The following is a 25,930-nucleotide window of genomic DNA, read 5'->3' as shown; positions in this document are numbered from 1 at the left end:
GAGCTTGTGCCTTTGCGCCGTTAATGTATGTGTTTCGTTTTTCATGAAATGCCTATAAGGAAACGCGACGACACGCAACCTGAAAAATAGCCAAGCCGCGGATATTATTTCCGAGGCCGGCCTGCTTTTCTTTTGGAAACAATAAATTTCTATGTTCACACACACCGCTCATTAAGGCGCATTTGTTGCAGCAAAGAAATCTAATCCGCCCGAAAGCAGCCGAGCGCCAGCTGTTGATTGACGCATTTTCGCTTTCGTCGGCTCGCCGCAATCATTAAGGGACGAAATTGACTTATCATGTGAAATTCGAGTGTGCATATATGATGACGAAATTAGAGATCAGTGATTAATTGGTTCCTTCCTTGGGGTGAAAAAGCGGCTGAAATTCGAGCTTAGATTTAGTTGATCAATTATTTTGAGCTTGAAATATTAATAAAACATTTTTTATAGGACTGAAAATATTTTAATTTTCTTTTATGTCATTTATTTTAAATTTGGTGGTAATTATTGATTGTCTGTGCTTTCATTGGCTGCCACTGTGTGTTGTTTCGCGGACAAACTTTGGAGTCGGCGGTTGCCTTTTGTACTTTCATCGCGTGAACACAAACCTTCCTCATAGGGTAACTCGATGCAGCAGTTTGCTTCCCTCTGTCTCTCTCGCTCTACTCTGCCCCATGCCAGTTGTGTAACTTTGGCTGGAACTGGGTTATTTAACGTTGCTGGTGCAACACTTGTATCGGGCATATTGTGTTAGTCTGCGCCATATTGCACGAATTCATTAAAATTCGGCCCCGCTATTGCATTTCAGTGAGCAACGGCAAATCTATAAAATAAATTGTGACATTGATCTATTGCATCTCATAACAAAATAAGGTCAGTTTTGCGTTCAAAATTTATACTGGAATTCTCATTTGAAGAAGACAAATTTAAAAAAATAAGTTTTTTTATTGTTGATAATTTATTTTGTTCAATTGTTACAATAAAAAGTACTCAAAATGTTTTTCATATTTTAATTTATTTAAAAAATTACAACAGATTGCAAGTTATTGAGAAAATTTATTGTCAACATCTCACATTAGTCATTGTTGTTGTTGTTGTTGTTATTATTTGCTACACTCAAATCTCAAATATATTCTTATTTTGAAAGTTGCCTTTATTTACTCCATATTTCTACGACATAAATTAGGGCGATCCAAAAACCTTATCAACGCTAAATTAGCTCATTGACCAATTTGGCTTCATAAAATACCAGCGGAGACCAGAGCTGAAGTTAAAAGCAAAAAGTATACAAATTAACGTTTCAGAATTTGCATCAAAGTATTTGAAATTAGAGATTTGATTCAAAGATTTATATGATAGTTGTGTTATTCGTTTATAATATTTTGCACCTTATTTTGAACAAATTTTTATCTCATTTGAGACTCCAATAATGCTTTAAAAAGTTTTACAAAAACAAAAATGTGAAAATTTAAAAAAAGGATTGGTTTCAAAACGTCATTAGTAAATTAAAATAATTGTGTTCGGTAACAAAACAAAACAAAAAAAATGCATAATTGATTAATGTCTAAGTTAAAAAACATTGCATCTCTCCACTGGTGGGTTTGAACCGAATTCAAATTATACAGTGGGGGGAGAGCCGAGCCGACACAAATCTCATTTCAGGGTCGCAGCGACCGCCAAGCGGCTAATTAAGCGGGCGAAAATCCCCCCTAGCCGGCAGTGAAACCCCGAAAAAAGCAGCCCGCGCGATCCAAAGTTGTGTGCGTGCGTCTCGCGCGGGCAGGGTTGCGAAATTGGCGGGAAAAGGCGGCGCGCGCGAATTCGCGGCGACGGAGCATACCGGCAGCTAGTGAGCAAGGTCAGAGCGCGTTGGAATGGTCGGAGGCGGCAGAGGCAGCCGGGGGCGGGGGGTGTACGCAGTGCGCTGCGAGGACAGGGGTTGCGCGGGCGCCACGGGGCTCCATATCGACCAAATGCGGAAAACGGAGCGAGACGGCAAAAAAGAAGCAGCGAGTCCGCATGGCCGAGGCCATCTCGCGACGCGTTCGCCCACTAGGTCGGCTGCAAACGCCGTTTTCGGCAAACCCTGCTGCCTCCTGGGTCTGCCGAGGCTAAAGGGTTGAAAATAATGAACACGGCCAAAAAGATCAATCCCGGAAACAAAATTTTTATAATTTTTTTCCTCTGCAATTGATTTTATTGTATTTTTTTTCTTTTAAATTTTTGTTCGTTGTGGGTTTAGATATTTTATTGCAGCAGGGGCGAATCAATAAAGCAGTCAGCATGTAAATATTATTATTTCCAACGATCACGAAACCACCATCTTCGAATTTTTTTTCATCCATCTCAATTTTTTTATGCATTATTCACGGAGGCTTTGAATTATTAAAGGGAATGGCTCGGGCGCGAGAGAAATTCGGGAGCGCTGCCTGCTCTTTTGTGAGAGAGACGGATATGCGAATCCAGGGGTGTACTTGGGGCGAGCACGTGGCCCATCTCGAGTGTCGCATTGCGCTTCCCGCTGACGTCATCGGTGCTTTCGCTGCAGCCTCGCTGACCCTCCGCCCGGTGGCAGCACGTTGCAGCGGCGCACGCTGCTAATTGAATAATTACACCCTAATTGACCCACGACGATTAATTAAGAAACCAACTCGATTAGCTCTCTGTTGTTCACAGCGTCGAAGGGTAATTTTTGCGATTTGCCAAAAATAGTCAGCAAAACCAAAGAAAAACAAGCTCCAAATTTATATTTCTAATTAAGTTCTACTGAGTGGCTTAATAACGTTTTATTGATTGGAAACTTTTATTTACAGGCAGTGCTTTGAAAGTTTAATTAATGTGTATGTCACATCTGTTAGCCTCAGAAGTTGAGTAACTTGGTTGCTCAAAGTTGTACCATTAGATTAATGTTCACGGTTTGATCAAGCAATCTTACGATTTTAGTTTTCGCTGAACTAACTGAGCAGAAATTTTTTTATTTATTTTTTATCACAAAAAATACTTTATTTCATTTTAAATAAAATGCAAATTTAAAAATAAAAATGGAAATTTTATATCTAATTTTCTGCATTAAAAATAGAATTTTCCGTCCTCCTTTTCTTAATATTTATTTATAACCGGCTAAATGATCTTTTGAAGAGACTCGAGTAGCGTCCAGAAGTGGAGAATTTGATTATCGCCAGCGTTTGACGTAGTGAAAAGGCTCGAGTCAGGTGTTCAGCCGGCGAAAATAGCGCCAAGGGCGACACACCGATCTGCACGTCAATTTAGCGCGCGTCAATTAATTTATCTCCCCAGCTGGAAGTGTGTAAAAAAAAATGCGAAAGAAACACCAGCTGCGGCACATAGGATGCTTCGTTTTTTCCGTCTGTTTGCCTTCGCCGATTATTCTGCCTGCCTGCATGAATGGATGTTTTTTTAATGCATCCCCCGGTGGATCGATAGTCGAGTGCTTATGCAACCGGTACGCCGCATCCGCTCTCCCGGTTGCATACCCCCGTTTTTCCCTACAAGTCTTTGTCGCTCTCGCTTCTCACAAGTTTTTCGCAACAACGGAAAATGTTGCGCAAGAATGACATGCAAGAGAATTACTACAAACTTCCACTCTCGGTATTCAAGGATACAAAAAAAAAATGGAGCTGAAAGGAAGGTAAAGTTTTTTATTACTGAATTAACCAGAATTAACTGGGACTGACTGGGACGAACAAGAAAAATAACATAATAAAAATATTATATAAAACCATAGCTTGAAAATTTCATAATTAATCATAATCGTTTTTGCATGTTTTGATTGAGGATTATGTGAAACGTTTCAAAGCATATGAAAGAGTTTTCAGTATTGCTATAATTAATGTTAAAACTTACAATTAGGAAGTTTTTCTTCATTTAAATTAAAAATTTTTAACCGGAATAAATAAGGATAAAGATTAATTTTTTTAATTCAAAACCCATTTGTGTTTTAATTTGTCTCTTATTTTTTTAGGTTTTTTTTGCAAAGCTCAGAATGAGGCTATCACTCTTGCTTTCCATCCGCGTGCGAGTGCGCGCACCACCGCTTTTCGCTTTTTGCCCGGCCAGAGCGGCGGGCAGCGAAAGCAACCTGTTACCGGGAAACACACGGCATTTGAATTTATAATCAGAGTCATCCATCTGCACGGCACGCAAATAATCCGCTCGCTTTTTGCTCTATATACACACACACTCGGCAGACCAACAACAAGTTAGTGCTGCGCGCAGGGGTAATTAATACACGCGTATGTCCACACGTGTGCGTAAAAGGAGAACAGGAAATTGTTTTTACCGCTTATTGTGCTGCTGAAATAATCATGAGAGGAAAAAACGCTTTTTTTGTAATTTATATGTATAAAAGCCTGTTATACCAACGGTGTGGGCGTTTTTGCAAACAAAAGAATATACAAATCCAAACATATAATGATTTGTTTCGTTTTTCGTTCAAGCTTTAATTAATTTATAGTCAAATTTACCTTTTGCGTTGAAACTTTTAACCGAACCTTTCACCAAAGAGTGCGAAAATTAAAACTTAAATGCGTTATTTTTTTAAAAAAGAATGAATATAAATAGAATATTTTAAAGTTAAAAAACGTTTTGCTTCCTAAAAATTTCCTTTTAATATGACACGTGAAATTTTCACATAAAAACCTCAAAGGGAAGTTCAAAGTGGAGAAAACAATAGAGGGGAATGCCGTGGAATTTGTGCCCTAATTTCATGACAGCTGCAGCACGAATTTTGTGGCGTCAGTTTTGCCATCGTGAAATTTCCACTGTTAATAAATTGCGAGCAGAAGAAGGCTGGCCAATTAAGACGGAAAGGGTCGTCGAGCAATGTGAAGGCGTCGTAAAACCAAATGGTCTGCATTTCCATTTCGTGGCGCCCGCTACCGAATGTAGTGGGAAAGGGATCGAGCAAATTCAGCAGCGCCCGGGAAAGGTCTAAAGCAGGAGAAAGGCAAGGGACAAAATTTTAGAGAGAAAACAAACAAAATGACTGAGCAAACAAACCTAAATAAATTCAAAAGAGCAAAGAGAATTTTTAAAGAATGCTTATTCTGTTCTGTTCAATGTAAGTTTTTACTTTGAATTTTATTTGCATTTTGATCATTATTTTCTTATTTATTATTTTAAGGGGTATTGGAAAATATTTTTTATTTAATCAGAGTTCATTTTTGATAAATTTGAGTTATTTGACCAATTTTGCCAAAATTTTTGAAAAAGATTAACTAATTGTAAGAATGATACTTACAAAATAAACTGTTATACATACTTAAAACCTTTAAAATTTAGTTATTTTTAAAAGAAGCACTTCATTAATCTGAAAAAAAGGTGCCTCATGGATTGGCCAAAAACAATTTTCTTGAATACTGGAAAAATATAAATCAAGTACTTATAACAATGTTTACCATTTTTGACAGTTTTGGAAAGCAACTTGAAATTGTTGTACTTGATTCAACCATGTCAGAAATATTCTTATTAGCAAAGAAAATCGAATCTGTATAATGGGAGCTAAAATTTCCAAAGAAATGCATAAATTAGTTAATATTAATTGTTGTAAGCATTTGATTGTCCTTGAAACATTTGAATATTCAAAAATCTATTAGGATTTGAAAGCTCAAAGTTTTTAGATTCTTTAATTAAAAATGAGAATGACCCTCTTCCCATTTTTATCAATTTAAAATATGAAACACGTTAATCGGTTTGGAAGCATGTTTTAAAAATAAAGTAATATAATGTAACTAAAAAAAGCATTTTATTGAACCAAAAAAGCTTCATTTTTCCAACAAAATTTACAGCGTATTTTGTATTCCTTAATTATATTTTCACCTCCCCCTTTTAAACACTAATGAAAATTGACGACGTAAAACAAGGGACGTGTCTAAATTTGCATGCATTAATATTATGGGACGGCTGCACTTTCTGCTCGGCGGCCCGTGTCACTTTCGTGTGGCAAGTTGCGTCCCCGCTCGCTCCGTTTTAGGTAAACGCGGCAGCTTCCAGCCGGGCACCAGCAGAGCTCGCCTGCACGGCAGAAGAGCTGTTGTGTCTGCGGATGATGACGAAGCGTGCGTACAGGGGCAAGACCCTTCCTTTGCTTCCTCGAATTTGCTCGCGCCGGCCGGGACTGCGGGGATTTGCAACATTTGTAACGTGGATTATTCGCGCACGGCTAAAATGACGCTGTTAGTCCGCCCGACACGCCGGAACGTCTCGCTTGCTAACTTCAGATGCAAACAAACATCTGTTAATTCTGGAAACGGCTTTTGCCGAGTGGCAGTGAAATTAGCGTCGAGCAGGCGACGTGTTTGTTTTCCCTGCTGGTTTATCAAGCAGAATTGTATACTGGAGTGCTGCAAACACTTTCGCTTTTTAATATGGGCAAACGGAAAAGGAAAGCTGGAAAGTCAATTAAAATTGTTTGCGCCGTTTGATTTCAATTTAATTAAAGTCGCCGCTTTTTTTAGATTGGTTCAGTAATAAATTTAACCAGTATTTTAGATGAAGACAAATAAAAATAGTTGTTTATTTTACTTTAAATTAAACTTTAATTTAATTTAAATGTTGATTTCAATTTAATTAAAGTACGAAGTCAATTAGTCAAATGGCTGGTGAATTTTTTTTTTCGTTCTCACAGGGCCTTGCGAATTTTTTCTGTCATGCGCATTCAAATTATGTAAGAAATATAAAAAAAAATACGTAAAATACTATTCTGTTTTCACGAAATAAATTTTTTCATCTCGTTTAATTACTATTTTGTTAATTTCTTTAAGAATTTTTCGGGAGACGAAATACTCTCCTTTTATTCGCGACATCTTTAAATGACATCTTTTTCTTAGTATTTAAAATTTTGTATACTTTTTTAAAGTTTGTCCCTTCTCAAAAAGGTTTTTTTCTTCAAAAATCCGAAAAATCCATTACGCGAGTTGATACTTATTTAGCAGTTTCCTTTCATTGTATCTCTCTCTCGGATAATTCGTGCATTATATGCTCAATTCTCCTATTCATTTTTGTAAAAGCACATTGTATGTACAATAAACAGTTTCATAATTTTATTCATTCAACTAGATTTATTAAATTTTATTTGAATCTGAGAATGCTCCAACAATTTTGTAAATGCAGACAAAAAACACTTACTTTTCTTAATAACCAATGAAGCAAAAACAGCTACAATGAAAGTTTAGTGATTGCTCAAAACAAGCGCATTCTTCAATTTTAGAACAATAAATTTAATATAATTGAACGTATCTTTTTCTTCTTATGAGTTTAAAACTTTGTACCTTCTACAAGTTGTTCTTTTTCTCAGAAAGTTTTCATTTTAAAATCTATTACGCGATGTGATACTTTCTATGGAGTTTTCTTTCAACTAGATCTGTTCTATGTGCATCTGAGAATCTAGTTCTTACTACAAATGCAGATAAAAAAAACGCTCGCTTTTCGTTAAAAATATAATCAGTAAAGTAAAAAACAAAATGCTTCCGTGAAAGTTGAGTCTTTTACTCATAAATTTCTACCTCTGTAGTTCTTTTAATTTTATATTTATTGTATTACTTTTTTACATTATTAATATTTATTACATGAATTAATTGTAAAATTTTGTAAATTTTAAAGCAAAACGTTTCATCTCATCTTTTGGTAAATAATCAACCAAACTTTTGCGGTTGAAAATTATTTACGAAATTACCAAGTTACCTTTGAGGATAATTAAAGAATTCTTGAAAATTTTGAAGATTACAAATTTGGATTTCTTTGAAAATTGTCACTTGAACAGCACCGCAAGACAAGTTAAATTTTATCTGTACAAGCACAGTTCTCAGCTTTTTAGTTTTTTTTTATTGTCAGCAACCCGCACGTCTTGGAAGGATCGCATTGGCTTCTACGGATTTGAATTTAATGCAACCCGCATGACGCTCCGCGGTTGCATACTTTGTCAACACTTCGACCAAAAGCATGCTTGAACACACACCACTTGATCCGGCCTGCCTTTGTCGGTTGTATTACAAGTTTTGCGCTGCTTCAGTGGAGAATGAAACAAAAAATCTAGATTTTCCATTTTATTCAATCTTGAAAAAATTAAAAGTTTTTATACAATATTTCATTCAAGTATTGCTAAAGAGTTACAAGAGTATTTAAACTTGGCCTGTTTTTTTCTCAAAAAGAAAAAAATCCAATAAAAACTTCAACATCTCTTTCATTTCTCATTTTGTTTACGAAGAGATGAAAATTAAATATTTTTTGTTCCAATTTAAATGAAATTTATTAATATATTTAGAAAATTTTCTTCCCTTTGCAATAAATCTATATATCATCAATTCCGAATCTCTATATTTGGATGATCCAAATCTGTTGCACATCTAGACATACAAACCGAAAACTGAGTTTGTGCAAAAAAGAAGCAGCAAAGCTTATAAAGCTTTCGTATACAGGAGACACGAGGAAGTTGGTCAATTACTTTGCACGTAGACCTCCTTGCCACTCTTCCGCCAAGCATGAGGGATGATCTCGTGTAACGTGTGTGCGTGGAACGGATTTGCGGCGCGGAATAACAAGTAGGCGCGTTTGATAAATTTTGGATGGCTGATGCAGAATTTATCTTCGGCGACAAGACGAATGTTGACAAAATTGCGCGACAGACAAAAACAAACAACACAAATAAACGTGTTCTACACCAAATTTATCGATTCCATTTCGCCAATTGGGAAGAAAAAGAGTGCGTTTAATATTGATTGGCGCGCCGAAGCAGGTCGCTCTGTGATTAAACGCCGTCGAATTGCCCTCGAGTGGTGAAAAGCAAGCGAGCTATCAACGAGTTTCGAGAGGAGAACCCTGCGAAAATAAATAAATCCCGGATGTTTTGGTGTGCTGAGAGGAATAGCGTGCGAAATAAAAGCACTGTTGAAAAACGGTCACCCTAAATATACCTAGGAAATTGTTTTAAATCCTTTTTATCTTCAATAAAATCGGTCATTACAGAAACTATATCAATGTTAAATCTAAAGAAAACCGTTGATTTACAAAGGAAAATCAATTACGACAGAAAATTATAATATTCCAAGTTATTATACTTTTGGTTACCCAGAAACCAAACATCTTAAATCGTGGTTAATTAGTGAAAATTTGAATCTACACAGATAAAAATTTAGCTGTCATGTTCATAATTAACTCGCATCTCTTTTAAAAGTTTTTAAATCAGCTTATTTCTAATTTTGAGAGAACATATTTGGACAACAATAAGGTCTTTTTTTAATTTTAGTTGTTCCTATAATTTTTCTGATGTGCTTCTATTATCTATTATAGAGAAAAATTTAGATTGAAAAATAAATGAAAAGCATAAATTTTTCTAAAAAATTCCAGGAAAACTAAACAATCCTTAAAACAATTTTTGCTGGCATCAACGGGAAAACATTTTGACTGCAAATTGTGAAGAAAATAAGCATACACACCGAAAAATTGTTAAAGCTTTCAATATTTTTTGTAACAGTGAAATTGTTTTTTATTCCACATTAATTTAAACAAATTTTTATTAAATAGAAATACTGTAAAAAAATTTATGCTTTTAAGGTGTTGGTATTAAAAAACATTATTTTTTTATTATGACAAAAATAACAAACTGGGATCAGTCTTTTTTTACTTCCTCAATATAAACGGGTTTAATTTAAGAACTGCAGAATCGCCCTAACAAATTTTAAAGTCCGTTTTGCAGAAGCTTTACTCGGCTCTGTGTGAGAAACGCTCAATTGAATTAGATAAAGGCGAGCGACTTAATGAGCTTCTCTAGGACATACAAAGTCGCTTTATGGCCGAATTAGGGAGCAATCCATGAGAGAAGAGGAGTGATTTAAATCCTTTATTGTCTCGTAAAAAGCCATAAAAATTGAGCCGCCCGTTTAGAGTGCCGGAATAGGGCCGAAAAGAACAAGGCCGAAAATGGCTGAGCGGAACAGGGCCGAAAAGGAATAGGGCCGAAACGGAACAAGGCCGAAATACCGGTGCAAACAAACTAGGAAGAACCGATTTTTTTGGGAAATCACCGCGATTACCGTGTTACGTCTACCCGCCATCCCGATAAGAAATGGGACGCCTTGGGTCTCAGGACACAAATTTTTTATCATCGTCCTTATAAATCAAAGTAAGAAATATCTAAATTATTTAATATGTGGTAGGGAGGAACTTTTCAGTTTCCGGGTTTTATTTATGGTCGATATGCTGGAAATACGTGAACCAAAAACTGACCAGCAGACTTGAAAACTCAATATTAAGGAGAGCTTTTGCAAAAAAATGACCCGATTCATTTTGCTCTACATTAATTAGCATTGGATTTTTTATGTCAGTTCCAAGGAGACATAGTTAAGACAAAATAAATTTGTTAGGAGACCCAAATTTTTTAAATTTAAATTTAGAATTGGTATGAGAATTTCCTAGAATTTATTTTTTCTGAAAATTAGCTTGATCAAAATTGATAAAAAATTTCAACAAATCACGTTCATACCAGGTTCATACCACCCAAATTCAAATCAATAGGTCAGTCGACATAAAAAATGTAAAATGATCTTATAGGAAAAGGTTGAGAAGTTTATACAAATAAGTGATAAGTTTCCTGGACAAATAATTTCTTGAAAGATCGTGTTTTCCGAGTTCCGATGCAGTATGGTTTTTTAAGCTGTACAAGAGATCAATTTATCTTCATCTTGTTGTCCCCAAATGTCTGTGATTTTGTGATTATGTGTCTCGCCCAAAATGAAGATATTTTTGCGAAGTCTTGTGTAAAATCAATTTTCATCTATTTTCCAATGCGAAACGGCCGCATGACGGATTTTGGTATTGACGCGCAAAGGATAAAATGTTCGCTGAGCTGAACGCTCTCGCGGTTATCGGTTATTTTTCAGCTTTCGGCCTTGTTCCTTTTCGGCCCTATTCCTTTTCGGCCTTGTTCCGCTCAGCCGTTTTCGGCCTTGTTCTTTTCGGCCCTATTGCGGGACTCCGCCCGTTTTACATGCAGCACTGTCATTGAAAATTATTTTCACTCGGCGCTTTCAGAGAGGAGCAATTTATTCTGAGCACTCTCGGATTTTTGCATTCAGCTCATACCCCACAGAATCTCTCTCGGCCGCCGGTATTTAGTGAGCGAAAATCGATTTCAGAGACGCGCTGCTCTCGTTGCGAACTTATCTCCTTCACTCGAATATATGCCAAAGTACACTTTCGCCCCAGCTATCTGCTCATCATTTTTCTCACATTTACCACCAAGATTTTTTTTGTACCAAAGTTTCTCTTTTTTTATTTTTTATAACTCGGAGGGAGCAGCCGTGCAGAAATGAGCGTTGGCAAAACTAACTACGAGAGATCTGACCTTTTTTGACCGATTTTTAAACTCCATTTATATTTTTTTTTCCAACGACCTATTTTCGCCTCCGAAACTGGAGGGCCTCGCTGCTATTTTCTACCAACAATGCCTTTTTCATCGCGTGTATTAAAAAAAAAGAATACAAAGCCCGCGGAGTTAAAATAAAAACCATTATTTCGCGCACACGGTAAAAATCTGCGGCGGCAGCGTTTAAAAAAATCTCCCCATCTACAATATACATTTCTCTCGCGCGTTTTATTTTCGCTGCTCGGCGCAAATTTCAGCTCTCCGCCATATGAATAGCACACCTGCCTATTGTGAAAAAGCTTAATTTTGTTGAAAATGGAACAGCTTCATTATAAAGGTAAAAATTTGCTGCGAGCTCCACTTTCCATTTCTCTCTTGAGCTCGGAAATAGGTACAAACATTGGACTCGGTTTGATTTTGATAATTTTGTTAACCATCCGCAAAAAAATTAATGAGAGTGAAAATTTTATTGATAAAAATATCGTTAGCTTTTATTTTGTTATTTAAAATTGGGTGGAAACTCTGAAGGAATTTAAATGAAATCAGTAAAAAATTCCATTCTAAATAAAAACATTCGAAACTAGTTAATAGACTTTTTGTAAAAGTCTAATTCATTAATTATTATTTTGTTTCTAGTTATTTCACTACACAGGAATACAAAAACTTGGTGAGTAGACGATAAGTATTTTAAATATTTTTGGAATCAAACCAAATGATTTTTTTTTAATTTTGCACGAAGAGTAAAATAAATCTTCTGAGAAATTCAATTTTTTACAGCCGATATAGAAAATTTGCTGAATTTTGGCCAAAAATTAACTTTTCAACTCGTTACGGTTAAGATTTTTTATAAAAAAATCTTTTTAGCGGATCTTGGTTGCTCAATTTAAAGTTCTGTGTAGAAAAATTAATCTTATTTTTTAATTTAAGCTTGAAACGAAAATAAACATTTGTTTTCATTAGCTTATGTTGTCTCATCCATTATCTTTTAAGTGCCTCTTAAATTGTAGTCTAATGAGGCTAATTAAATTTGCCAACTCATATGAATATCGTCTTCTCATTGTTGGCAAATTACCAAAGCATTACATTTCAAAGCGGCCTCTCAAACAAATTACTCGTACATAAGCCAGATCAACCCTCTAAAGCCGGAATAGTGCACGATCCATTCACAAAAGCCACTTCAAACATATATGCACTCTCGTCACTTATCACACTCGATGACGTCCTGTGCTGCAAAAACTTGCTCCGGCCGCCGGCACCAGTGCTAATGACCAGCACACGGCGATTGTCCGAGCTGCTGAACAAGTGAGTAATTGAGCCGAGCGCCGTTTCCACTCTGCTAATTTTCCGGCCATTTTTCTGCACTGCTTTTTGCGTCTGCATGTACGACGACGACGACCCCTTTCGAGTCGGCGGTGCGTGGCGCTATTTTTGGAAAAGTGCCAGCGGCTCTCGCGCGCGCCCTCTTGGGTGTTTCTGTTCTGTACACCCAGTTTCAACCCTTTGTGTGTGCGACTGCTCGGGCAGTGTGCGAAATACAGCCCCGAGATCGTCACAATCGTCTTCTCTGCCGTTCGGTAAGCAGGGATCAAAGACTTCCGCAGAACTTGTCAAACTCCACCATTGTATTAGAAGAACAAATGAAATTTAACTACCAAAGCCGAGGGGTTTAGCAAAAACTTTGGCCATCAGAAACTCAAAATTAATAAAAGGGAAAATTTAATTTTATGGTACATGTTTTTAGAAGAATTGATAGGCCTTAAACCTAGAGAAACTTTGGGTGGGTCCGAATATCAGAGAAACGATTCTTGAGAAACGATTCTCGAAACGATTCTTGAGAAACTATTCTTAAAAAAAGATTCTTGAGAAAAGATTCTCGCGCAAGGATTCTCAAGGAAGGATTCTTTAGTTGAATTTTAAAGGCAGAAACGATCCTGGAGAATCCTTGCGCGAGAATCATTTTTAGAGAATCGTTTCTGTAGAATCGTTTCTCTGATATTCGGACCAACCCCTTCATATTTTATTAAAAAATAATAATTTAAATAAATTAAATTTAAAATTCAAAAATTAATTTTTAACATCAGAATATTATATTTGATAATAAAAAAATTAGTTTTAAAAACTGAAAAGGTTTGCGCCACTGCCCTCTGCCGATGTTTTGATAAAAAGGCAGGCAACACACTCCTCCTCGCATGACAAAAATAATAATGATCCTTTCATAATCCGCCAAGGCGGCTCAACACGTGGTTGTTGCGAGAGGGTAGGTCCGGGGGTGCGCCAGCCAGCCTAGTCGTGGGGTGGTCCGGGCTGGCTGCTGCAGCTGCTCTCTCTCAATTCCGGGCCCGGCACAGTGAAAAGCCGCCTTTTTGTTCGGTGGTAAACATTCCTCTGGCAAAGAGGATGAGCTTGGCTGGAACTTGAGATTTTGATCCGGGCGAAACACTCTCGTGCTGCAGTCTGGAAGTCGCACTGAATTTTTTACGTGAGAATAACACGTTGCTCGCACACGCAGAAAGAGATTCCCGCCGAAGCGGAAATTTGGCCGACGCTCAATTGTATTTCTTTGTGAGGGAAAAAGCTTGCAGTTTTTTGTTGGAAGGAGAAAAATACAAATTAAATTTGAAATTGTTTTGATGACTGGCGAGACCAGCAATGATTTAAAAAAGTTTTCTATAATTAAGAACCGAATACCAATTTCATAATTAAAAAATCGCACCTAAATTCATGAAAAATTTCTTGTGAAAAGGTTTTATTTTGGGACTATTTTTTAACCTGACAAAGCAGCGAATTAATTAAATTTGCAAAAACTTTATGGGCTGATATTGAAAAATAATTGATCTTATTTGAGATTAAGGAATTGCGTATGATAATCAATAAATCATTCCATTATGGCTCGTCCTATGTAACCTTAAAATTTTAATTTATTCATAAAATTGATTAACAAAAAGCATTTTATTTTATACGGATTTCAGAAGGAAAGCCGTAAAGAAGCTAACAAAAATTTATATGATCTTCTCATATTAAATTATAAATTGAAAATAATAATTTACATTTAAAAATCACCCTAGAGATTAGAAATTTGTTTGCTAATTCTAACAGGGAAATGATTATGAATTGATTAAAATCAATTTTTTTGGGTAGTAATTTTATACCAAAAAACTTAATTTTTTAAGAAACATAGCGTCAAAATTTATGTTCATATAAAATTAATTTATATAATAAAAATAGCTCCACAGTGAGTGGCTTTTCATTTTCCTCATTTTAAATTGAACAGACGGAGAAGGCTTTTGATTCCGCCAACATCAAACGAGTTTCATTTATAAGCTCATTAATAATTCCATTTGACAGAATTTTCAACCGTGAATGCGTAAGCTTTTAATTGCGAATCAAGAAACCTTGCAAAAAATTCACTCCAAATGGATTGAAATTTATTTTTCATGAAAAGGAAATTACCATGTTGAGAAAGTTCTAGAAGAGGAAAGTTGTTGAATGACGTGTTTGAAAAAAATGAAGAAGATGAAAAATTGTTCCCTTTATATCAAACACACAGCCATCATCACTCCAAAGAGATGATATTGCCTGAGATGCCTTGGCTGTTTCGAATAAAGAGTGGAAGAAATAAAAGAAGGAAATGAAAAGTGTGCCACTTCTCGCTTATTATTTTCGGGCCAAGCCCAATATTTGCTGTAATAAACCCTGTATTTTCCTTTGTTCTCAGTTCGGGTGGAAAGATTTTGAGCAAGCACTTGAGCGAACAAGGGAAGAGGATGGTTCCATCCTCTCGCTCGTCGCTCATCCTTCCTTATTGATTTTGGCCTCACGCAATCACTTTGCACTTTCCCGACGCGAAATTCTCGCTCTGGAAATAGACTGGGAGAGAGACTTGAACTGCCACCACCTGCAGAGGAAACCGAGTTGCCCGGGGGAAATGTGTGTTTAACAAAGTTCTTTTAATATGCTACACATTACTTGAAAGAGAGAGTAGAAAAGTTGCAAGACACACGAAAAGTTGTCTAAGTGTGGGAAAAAGTTTGAATTATTTCGGCGGCTACATTTTGCTTCAAAAGTTCACGCCGCAGACGTGCCAGAAAGATAATAATTCTCTCGTTCGTGAGAGAGCAGCGCGAGATATAGATAGCGCTTTTTCGTCATCCCTGCTCTGCGGCTGGAATTAAATATTTCTCCGGCAGATAAATTTAGATGATCTCCGCTGCATGAGCGTTTATTTTCGGAAGGCCACTTCGCTAAATAAGACTTCATTCGGTCTAGGCTTAGCCGCCTGCTGCGACTCCTTTTCACCGCTGTGTGTCTGTCCGAGTTAATTTTTATGCCACTGGAAAGGAGCGGCCTAAAAAAAGGGACTCAGAACTTTTTGCTGCCGTTTATTTTCAGCGCCGCATAATACGAAAAATCAAATTTAAAATCTTGTTTGATGTTCACATCGAGGCTTGCTTTGATATAGTTAATGTGCTGTTTTTAATGTGGTGACAAGATTAATTTTTTTTTTCTTAAAAGAAGCCAATTTATTTACTTTGAAAGGTCAAAATTATCCATACTTCTTTAAAAAAAAATAATAGCAGTTTATTTCAGCAAATTGACTAAAAAAAATTTAGATTCTATTGTAATTAAGATTTCTTGATTAAAAACTCATAATTTATTCTGATTTTGATTTTGAATTAAAAAATCATTAAAGTTTCGGCAGGAAATTTTATTATAAAATTGAAAACCTTTTTTAATATAAATTGATTCTTAAATTACTTTATCTTCACATCTTATCAAATTTGTTTTCCAAAATAATTTTGAATCGTATAAAAAAAAATTATCCATTTCCAATATTTTTACTTTTAAACTAGCAAATGGGAGGATATGAAGAAAAAAACTTCCCTGTAGTGTCGTAAGGCTTGAGCACGAGTGGCCGCGCGAGTTCTGCGACAAAATTTCAGGACGCCAAATGACTAGCGCTTAAGGGAATACAGGGTGCGGTGGTTAGGCTCTTAAAAGTTTAAACATTATCTTAATACAAGTTTGTGGCTAAATGTGCCGTGCCGCAACACCCCCAAGGTGGTCATAATGAATTGCTTGTTGTAGCTAACCAAGGGCCAAATTTATGTTGATGGCATGGGACAAATTTCGTTGCTTCAGTCGCTTTTATTTTCAAAACAAATTCACATTCAAAATCGTCAAGAAAGGAAACGGTATTTGAAAAAGAGTATCAAACACGCAATTATTATTGTTAGAAAAATTGTTTGTAGTAAATTTTCATTGTCAGGTGAAAAGGATTTTTATTGATCCAATTTTAACTTTTATGTATGATAAGAATAATTTAGATGAGAGATCTACTGCCATGATTATAAAATTCAATTTTTAACCAATTTTGCTTTTACACTTTGCAGGCCACTTTGTAAAAATTGTAATTTTTTTAATTATTTTCGGAGTATGCCTTCATTCTTCTCTAAAACAGAGCGACTAACCAACTGAAAACCAACCCGATCGAACAGCGGAAAAGGCCCAAAATAATCCTTATCTCGCATCCAACACAGTGAGCGTGTTTCCCAACTCCAGCGGTGAAAAGTTTCTTTCCAAACAGAGCGAGAGAGACGATTTAATCGCCTTTAATCAATACCGCATTTCAGCAGCCCACTCAGATGTTGAAACGACCTTTTCCGTCAAATTCTGCATCTCAGCGAGACTCGGCGAGAGAGCCTGGGGCGTCAATTAAGTTGTCCGTCGCTCTCGGAGAAGTCGAATGAATGCGTGGGTGGCGATTGATTTATGCTAATGGGCGATGCGATTTGAATGCCGGTCGGCGGCTTGCTCTCTTTATGGGTGAATTGCGTGAGAATTAATTCGGTCCGGCCGTTTGATTGGTCGAATTTGGCGCCACGCACCGCCGCGGCCGGCATTATTTCTTAGAACAAATGAGAGAGGCATCGATTGAGAGTGTTTAAAGAAGATAAATCAGGTGCGGCGCCGCTCTTGAATTTCCATTTCTGCCTCCGAGCGCAGGTTATGTATTTTTGTTCGCCGCAGTTTCGATCGTCGTGCCTTTAAAGCGGGCTTAAATCGTCTCCGGAGTCGATTAATCATGCCTTTCAGCTCGGCGCACCCGTGCGATAATTTATGTGTTGTTACCAGAATCGTCCTCGTTGGAATTCATTCCAGACTCCAGCGGGCTTGACGTTGATTATGTCGGCGATTGCGGAGAAAGGAGGTTTTGCAAATTGCAATTTGATCAGTCTCGGGGGTGAATCTGAATATGAACTCGGTGAATTTAATGAGTGTGGATCATTAAAACCACTGAAAGTGGCAGAAATTCTAATATTTACTCTTCTGAAAATTTTAAAATTCTTTATAATAAAATTAATCTGCTTTAATTTTTTTTTTATTAGTCTCTGCAAATTGATGAGACGTTTAATAGTCCCATGACTCCCATGTTAAACTGCATCATTTGGAATATGGAAGAATAGGAAAATAGAGAATTCCATTTATCAAATACATAACTGAATGGATAAAAAAATATATAAATTTTTCATTAATTATTTTATCATCAATCTGAAAATTCCAGTGAGATTTTGAGAAATTATTACACAACATAAATAATTAATACATATATAAATTTAATTTACGAGGCAGGTTTGTACTTAAATTTATAAATTTCATTGAACGACATCAGTTGTGAAGTTTTCAACAAATTAAAATAACTCTAACTTATTTAGTAAGTTTTTTTTATCATAATATATGAAATTATTTGAAGTATTTGAACCCTTCACTTCCTGCGTCACCGGGTGCTAATTGGATGTGCAAGTGCAACTTCGGATGCACTACGAGAGCCGTGTGCTATATTATATGTTTATAGAAAAGCTGCCCCTGGGCGTGCTGCAACCTTCTTCTTCAACAAGCCAGCTGCATAATAGCGCTCTGCATCTAAACAGCATTTGAAAACTGGGTGGAGACCGAGTGGCCGACACGATTAATTAAATTGCCGGGCGGAATGCAGATGAATTAAAGTTTCATTTCACAGCGGAAAGCCGAGCTCGGCGGATGTCGAGCCCTGACATATATTTTATGCAGTGCAGTTTTATTATTTGCACCAAGCGCAACGGGAAAGAGCTGTAAAACCGCAGCCATTGGCAAGATTGCTTCTTTGATGCGCTAAATGTGCGGTTATTTGCTTCGTTTACTCAAATGGTGCAGTTTCACCAAATCAATTTGCAATTTATTAACGATTCTTGGTTAAAAATTTATTTGACGAAACTTTTGATTCAATATTAATTATAAACTGTTAATAGCCTATTTTAAATCAATATTTTTACTCTATGAATATTAATTAGAAATTTTCGAAACGCTGTGAAATTAATTTGCATTTCGATCAAAAGCGTAGGAAATTTAGTTTTGAAATTAATTTTGTGATTTCCCACTCGCCCAGATAATAATGTTCGCAGGCCTCATTCCCGACCAGAGCACGCCTCATTTCGATCGAGGGCCCACGCTTTGGCCGCAGCTGTCGCCCGACCGAATTCGCAAATTGAACAAATGCGGTCAACGCATTAACGCTGGTGTGCGAGGTGAATACCCAAGGGGGTGCGAAACACGCGGCAAATGAATGAGCGTGTCAGATTGGCCTCCATAACAACGCACCGCTTGTTGATTTTCCCCAGTCGATTAAACAGCGATGATAAAAGACGTGTAGCTCACAAGGAGGTACGAATTTCGACCTTAGAAACTATAATAATAATGAAAAGACTGCAGCACTTTGTGACTGGAGATTTAATTGAAAAATTTTTAAATTGATATTTTCCAAAGACGAATAAAATTCTAATTTAGATAATGAATAGAATTTAACTCGCTTTCTTGCTAAAATAAAAATTATTTTCCAAAAATTCTGCGAATTGGCAACGTTTTGTTTGATCTGGAGAAGAAAAGTAGTTAACTCCAGCTGAGGGTGCTAAGAATAGGAATGCGGTACGGAAATAGACCCTTGCCGTTTCTATCTCCAGTATATATTTTTATTTTCTTTCCTGGGAGTTCTGTGTGTCTTCCTACCCAATGGGAATAAAACGTCTTTTATGTGAGAGATCATGATTATTATTTTCTCACTGGGGGCAAGACCGAGGCGACGATCGTTGTCAGGAAGCGGAGAAAAGAGAGAGAGAGTGACGACGAGAGACGAAAGTGAAAGAAATTGCCACTTTTACAGTCGCGCCATCAAAAATTGCACGCGCCCTCCATAAATAAATGCGCTAGAGGCTAAAACGTGCGTAAATGTCACGACCTAATGTTAGGACACGGTCCTTGGAGAAGAATATTTGCATTTATCGAAAAGCGTCACAGTCCTAAATACACTAAAAAAGCTCTTATTTAGTATCAAGTGCAATAAACGTAAAAAATTCACCAATTATTATAAAATGTTTAATTGTTCAGAGGCGTCAACAACGATACAAAGAAAAATGTACTTCAATCTAATTTTATTAATTTTTTCATAATAAATGGAGATTATTAGGTACTTGATGAAACTCTCCGAATATCAGAGAAACGATTCTCGAAATGATTCTCGAGAAAATATTCTTGAGAAACGATTCTCGAGAAAAGATTCTCCAGAAATGGTTCTTTAGTTGAATTTTAAAGGCACAAACGTTCCTGGAGAATCCTTGCGCGAGAATCTGATATTCAGACTCACCCCATTTCATTAAATAAAAGGTTAAAAAAAGTCATTTATAAAATGTATTATGTTTTAACTTCTTCTTAATTTCTTTCCTATCCTGAATTGTTCCATTCTGCTTTCAAATTGAGCAAAAGAATTTAATATTATCAGAACCAATTTCATCTCTTGACTCTGATGCTATTGAAGGTTGGTAATCTTTTCCATTCACAAATTATCTTCCTTCTCCGTCGTTGAAAAATTTCTTTGGGCCATTCAAGATCACGCGATTTTTCCCATTCCTCTAGATTTTCATCTCTTTTTCCGTCAAGATAAAGGCGAGCTATTTTTCCGTTCAATTTGTCTCCCGCGAGTCGCCGTCGTATTTTCTCTCCGCTCCCCATTTCTCGAGTGAGTGTCACTTGCAAGCTTTGCCCGGCCGAGTTGTGATAAATTAATTGCTGTGCCAGCGCGTCGCGCGCGTTTGTTGAGCCATTTCATCAGCAATTCCCAATTACAAGCACTAACAAGATGAGAGAGAGAGAGAGAAAGACCCACTCTCTCGCTGAGACAATAATAAAATATATTATCCTTTTCAAACTAAACGTGGCTCCCGCTGGCTGCTGTCGGCAATTCCGTCTTTCTTGCCTCTCTCGCGCGTAATTAAAGTGGCTGAGCCGAATTTCGGGCATGGCTGGTTCGCCTTTGTCGCCGCCGCCGGGACGAGAGAGGGAAAAATAGGATTTGGCTGCAAAAACTTTGAAGGGTGAAAGAGAGAAAGCACAGTGAAGTAATTAAAAAGAAGATGCTTATGTGCAAAAAAGGACGTTTTTGCATAGAATTGTAAAGCAGTCAAGTTTTTAGCTTTGCAAATCTCTAAAAAGAACTCAGTCCTGCAAATGGAAATCACTAAAAATACAAAAATATTTATCAAAAGAATTTTTAAAATTCCCCTTTCCGAATTATTATCCAAATTATGTTTGGAAATTTTTATGCTAATTTATTTGATTTCTAAAGAAGGATCAAACAATTCATATATTATGTATAAGCAACCAGCAACACTTGACCTTAATTTGAGTTAAATTTTGAGGGGATAATTATGCAACCTGCTGGACAATTAAAGAATTTTAATTTTTTTTAAATAAATCCCACTGCTAGAATAAAAACATTCAATTAAATATCTAAATTATTTGGACATAATTTCAATTATAAAAATTGATATTTTTATTTTATCGAGGAATTTCAAATTAACAAAAATTTATTTGATTTGTATAAGTCTTATTAAGTCGTCATGGATTGGCTTCAACAGATTGTGTGCAAACAATTTAAACTTTCGACGCTTATATATTGCATTATTTATTTCATACTATGCGAGCTCAAACGACCTGTTTTCATTTCGAACAAAAATAATTTCCTCCATTGCTACCCCGCTCACGCTCCGGTGGTGCAAATTGCGCAAAATCTGGTCCGGTCTGCTCAGCTGCACGCGAGAGTGCTTTGTTTACAGATTGAGCTCGGCTTGGCGGAGCGATTTTTGCTGTTGTTGTTTCGCGAGCATAATTCGCTGCGTCCCCCGAGAGAGCCAAATCGAGGCGGCAATTACAAAATGATATTAAGGCGTGCGAAATTCCAGCACGTTGCCGCCACTTTGCGCAAAATGATTCTCCGGAGGAGCCGCAAAACGGGCAGCTTTAATATTTATATCAGGGGCCTGTTGAATATTTCACGCACCGAGAGCCAACTTATTTATGAGGGAGAACAAGCATTAGCGTGTGTTGTTGGTGTTTGTGCTGCAGAAGCCTGGGTTGCAAAGTGCTCTCAGCGACTTCTTTTACTTAAAAAGGATGCAAAAACCCCGGCGTGAGTGTAAGATTTGTGCATAAATAAATGAAAGCCGTGCAAGTGACTTTCTTCCCACGTTGCCTAAACTCAGGCAGGAGCGCTGGATTAAAAAGAAAATAATTTTAATTAAATAAAACTACAAAAACGGTACGATCTTTTTAGAATTAAGAAGAACTGGTACATTAATTTTTTGGCTTTAAGAAATTATTAATTTACAAATCAATTTCCTCTTTTCAGCTAAATATTATTAAAGCTGCTAATTTAATGTCATCAAATTTTAATGGTTAATTCGTTGAAAAATATGATATTTATTATTTCATAATCGTTTAATAAAACAATTTTGACTCACTCGGAGAATATTTAAAAATTAGAAATTATTTTTTTAAAGAATTTTATATTAAATTTCTAAGAACTTTTGATCAAATTCAACAAAAAAAAAATTATATTTGTATTATTGAGACATTATTATACTCACATTTGATGGGGAAAATTCTCATAAAATTAAATAATTCAAGCAACAACTCCATGCTGCAACTTTTTTCTCAACTGTTCAATATTTCTGCAATCCTTACAGGTTATTGCTACCATTTGGAGAAGTTTTTACATATTCAATATGAAACTAGTTTCGCTTGATGGGCCAGCTGGTGCTGAGACGTCATGTACTCTGCCAAGGAACTTGACCGCAGCAATTTGCAAGATATAATGCAAGTCTGGCTGGGCATTCAGTGATTGTAAGATTTGTAAGCACTACACTTCCATCGCACATGTGGTCATGTCAAAGAGCCATAAAGGGATATCAAAGACGCTTACAGCAGTGAATGAACATCCAACAAGCTATTTCTCCACAGACACATTTCAAGAAGAAAAAAGTTTGCAAAAATTGCCCTCAGTGTTGAAACGGGAATTTTATTCTATAATTTTGGTTGTTTAATGATGAAAATAATAGAAAAAAATTGTTTCGCAAAAATCCTAATGCAAAAATCTAATTATTTTGAAATATATTTTCTTGAAAAAGTAAATAATTAATAAATTGAGTTTTGCAATTATAATTAAGAAAAATTTGTCAACTTCTATTTATTTAAAAACTTTTATTTTAACATAGAAAGTTAAAAGACAGACTTAAATCGTTGTAAATGGCTTTAAAAGTAGATTTAAATCAGTTTTCATTGTATGACCCCTTGTTGACCTTCCGCTTTAATGCGAAGGTTTTTATTTCCGTCGAAAAGTGCTGGGGTCGCGTTGGAAGCGCCGACTAAAACGTTTTTGCTGAATATATTTCTCAGATTTGCGTCAAAAGGCGGGCTAAACTTATAATGGCCATTTCTCAGCGGAAGAAATTATGGGTCGGCGGCGGCGGCCGAGCCGGGCTGGAAGATGGATCGCCCGGTCGCTGCGCGCGGCAGTTATTGCGTCCACGATGATTTCGCTCAGCCAAAAGGTGCCGTCGGAAATCTCGCATCCCATATTTTTCTTGATTTATCGATTGCCTTTTCGTTTATTTTCGCCAAATCACGCTTGAAATTGATGGTTTACGGCGGTGGGAATTCTGAAAATAGCGGCGGAAAAATTTTGGCCCGGGCCCAAAACGCATCAGGTGGCACTGGCCGTATTGTGCTGCTGCTTTTCCCTAACTCGAAAAATTGCCCAACACTTCACACTCAATTAGCAACGATTTTTCATTTTCAGAGCTGCAAACGAAAGCGTGTAAGGATTTGCTTTGGAAGGAGGTGATTTCTCTGAGACAAATGAGTGCGGCAGTAAAGCTGGGGGGAAACACAAAAACATACACAACGCGCTTGGCTCTGTTCAGAACAACCGAGAGACGTTCCGCCCAAAATAATGGTCAATAACGAGCGCGGTTTGCCACTCGAGAGGCACTTTTCGGCTTTGGGGTCTTGAAGAATTGTATGGAGAGAAGAAAGTTGTAAAAAGCAACGTGTGCACTTTTTCAGGTCAATATGAGTCTGAAGTGAAGACGTTTATGATTTCTCAAAAATGTTATTTTATCAGTCAGATTTAACCTGTTTTTGCCGAGAATGAAATCCTTCTCCTGTTTTTATATTAAATTTTCACGCTCTATTTATATTAAAAATTGATCGCGCGAAACAGGAGAGTCAAGGCGTGAATTTCTTTTAATTTTTTCTCATTAATTATAAGAATATGGGTGCAAGCCAATTTCCAAAATAAAATTTAAACATGAATTTATTCCAAAGAGATTTAAATCCTTTCAGGCTGCCAAAATAGAAGCTGAAGAACTGGTTAATTAATGTTTTAGCTTTAATAATGGTATGCAAAAAATATCCTTTAGACTTAAAAAAATTTTCATCTATAAATCAATTTCCCCATTTTTTCAGTTAAATATTATTAAAGCTGCAAATTTAAATATTCATTCAATTCCTAACGGTTAATTTGTCGAAAAACAAAAACATGATAATTAAAATTCAATAATCGTTCAATTTCACAATTTCCAATCCATTCTAGTATAATTTTGTTCCTAAGATCGCTGTTTAAAATTAATGTTGAAGTCGAAGAATTTCAAATTAATGCAATTTATGAAATTTCCGTCTGTCCTGAGATTCTTTTTCATTTTTATCGCCCATGGAAAGGTCGAAACAATCAGGAAAGGTACTCACTGATTCAGGTTGCGGTCGTTGGAGGCGGTCGTGGAGGTGGCATTCGTCGGCTGGGGGCCCAAAGTGGTGGCGGAGGCGTTCGGGTCGTGGTGGCGTCGCTCCTTGTGCACGATGCCCATCAACTTGAGCCAGGGGTTATTCTGTCCGTGCCCCCCGCCGCCCCCCATGCCCCCGCCCTGCCACATGCTGACCGACGCCATGGTGCCGGCTGTTGTCGGGGGCGGCTCACCAGCCGGCCTCCGTGCTCGTCCAAAGCGAATCCGCCGCCACGCGGCCCTCCATCTCGCTCCTCTCACCGACCACGCAGTACTACCGCTCCGGCGGCGTCCGCACGGCCCCCGCGCCGCCGCCGCGCACGCCGCACCGCCCCCGACCTGCGCCGACACAGCTCAGCCAAGAGGCCCAGCTACCGCAGCAGCCCCGTTCGCTCCATCATCTCGGTCCAGATATGATTATGCACATTACTCAAATAATTTCCAAACAATTTAAATTACTTAAAATTGGGTTTTTCTAGTTTTGTAAATAAAAAACTCTGTTGAAGTCGTCCAAAAATTATAACAAAAATTCATCCCACACACAATTTAATCCCCCTTTTACCTGAAAAATTAATATTATTTGTTCTCCTCTCGAGCATGACCGAGCAAGAATAAACAATCATGTTTGCTTAATTTGTTTATGTAATAATATTTTGTAGAAATTTATTTGTTTTATAAATTTTTGGGCCGAATTATATTATTTCCTTAAAATGTTATATGTTCAATTATTAGTTGATTTTATGAAAAAATATTTTTATTAAATAATTGGTTTGATACTAATTTTTGTCTAAATATAATTCACAGCACAAGTATCATACTGCTGAAACCTTTTAAATTATTTTATGAAACTTACATGTAAATTCAATATTTAACTCATTCATCATAAATAATGCTCTCGATTAATTGTGAAATAATTCTACAAAATGGATACAGATGTTCTTTGTTTACACGGTTTACACACACTTTGATTCTCTTGAGGCTTTCAAATTCAGTTGCTTGCTGATTCAGTCTATAGAAATTCTAAATTGGAATTGATTTTTGTGACCGATGAATATAAAAATAGACAACAAAACAATTCCCCAAGGAAGAGAAGTAAAGAACGGCAGATGAAATAATTTACCCAAATTTTAAGCTATATAAACGCAGAACTTTCAATATTCAATGTATACTTTTTTCAATGTTTGATTGTTTCACCATATTTGACCATTTTTTAATCGATTTCTATAAGCGTTGGACTTTGTGGCTCAGATACGGTAATGAGTTTTTTCTAACTATTTATTAAATAAATAAATTCTACAGGCTTCTAAAAGAAATCAGCAAAATTATCACGGAATATATAATTTGTTTAATCAATTATGATAAACTAATTTGATAAATTAAATTAAATACCAATATGAATGATTTT

The 25,930-nt window shown here is 36.6% G+C and overlaps 1 protein-coding gene across 1 annotated transcript in view; it reads right to left on the bottom strand.

The window, feature by feature from the left end:
* LOC132205585 (potassium voltage-gated channel protein Shaker-like) overlaps window positions 1–24,675 on the bottom strand; it is an 89,075-nt gene extending 64,400 nt beyond the window's left edge. The window contains exon 1 of the mRNA XM_059634717.1: window positions 24,491–24,675. Within this exon, the coding sequence (XP_059490700.1) occupies window positions 24,491–24,675 (185 nt within the window). The remainder of the gene's footprint in view (window positions 1–24,490) is intronic.
* Window positions 24,676–25,930: the final 1,255 nt, after the last annotated feature.

This window comes from Neocloeon triangulifer, unplaced genomic scaffold, assembly GCF_031216515.1.
Source record: "Neocloeon triangulifer isolate White Clay Creek 2 clone unplaced genomic scaffold, ASM3121651v1 ptg000003l, whole genome shotgun sequence".
NCBI classification, from domain to species: Eukaryota; Metazoa; Arthropoda; class Insecta; order Ephemeroptera; family Baetidae; genus Neocloeon; species Neocloeon triangulifer.
This window is presented reverse-complemented; position numbering and strand designations above follow the sequence as displayed.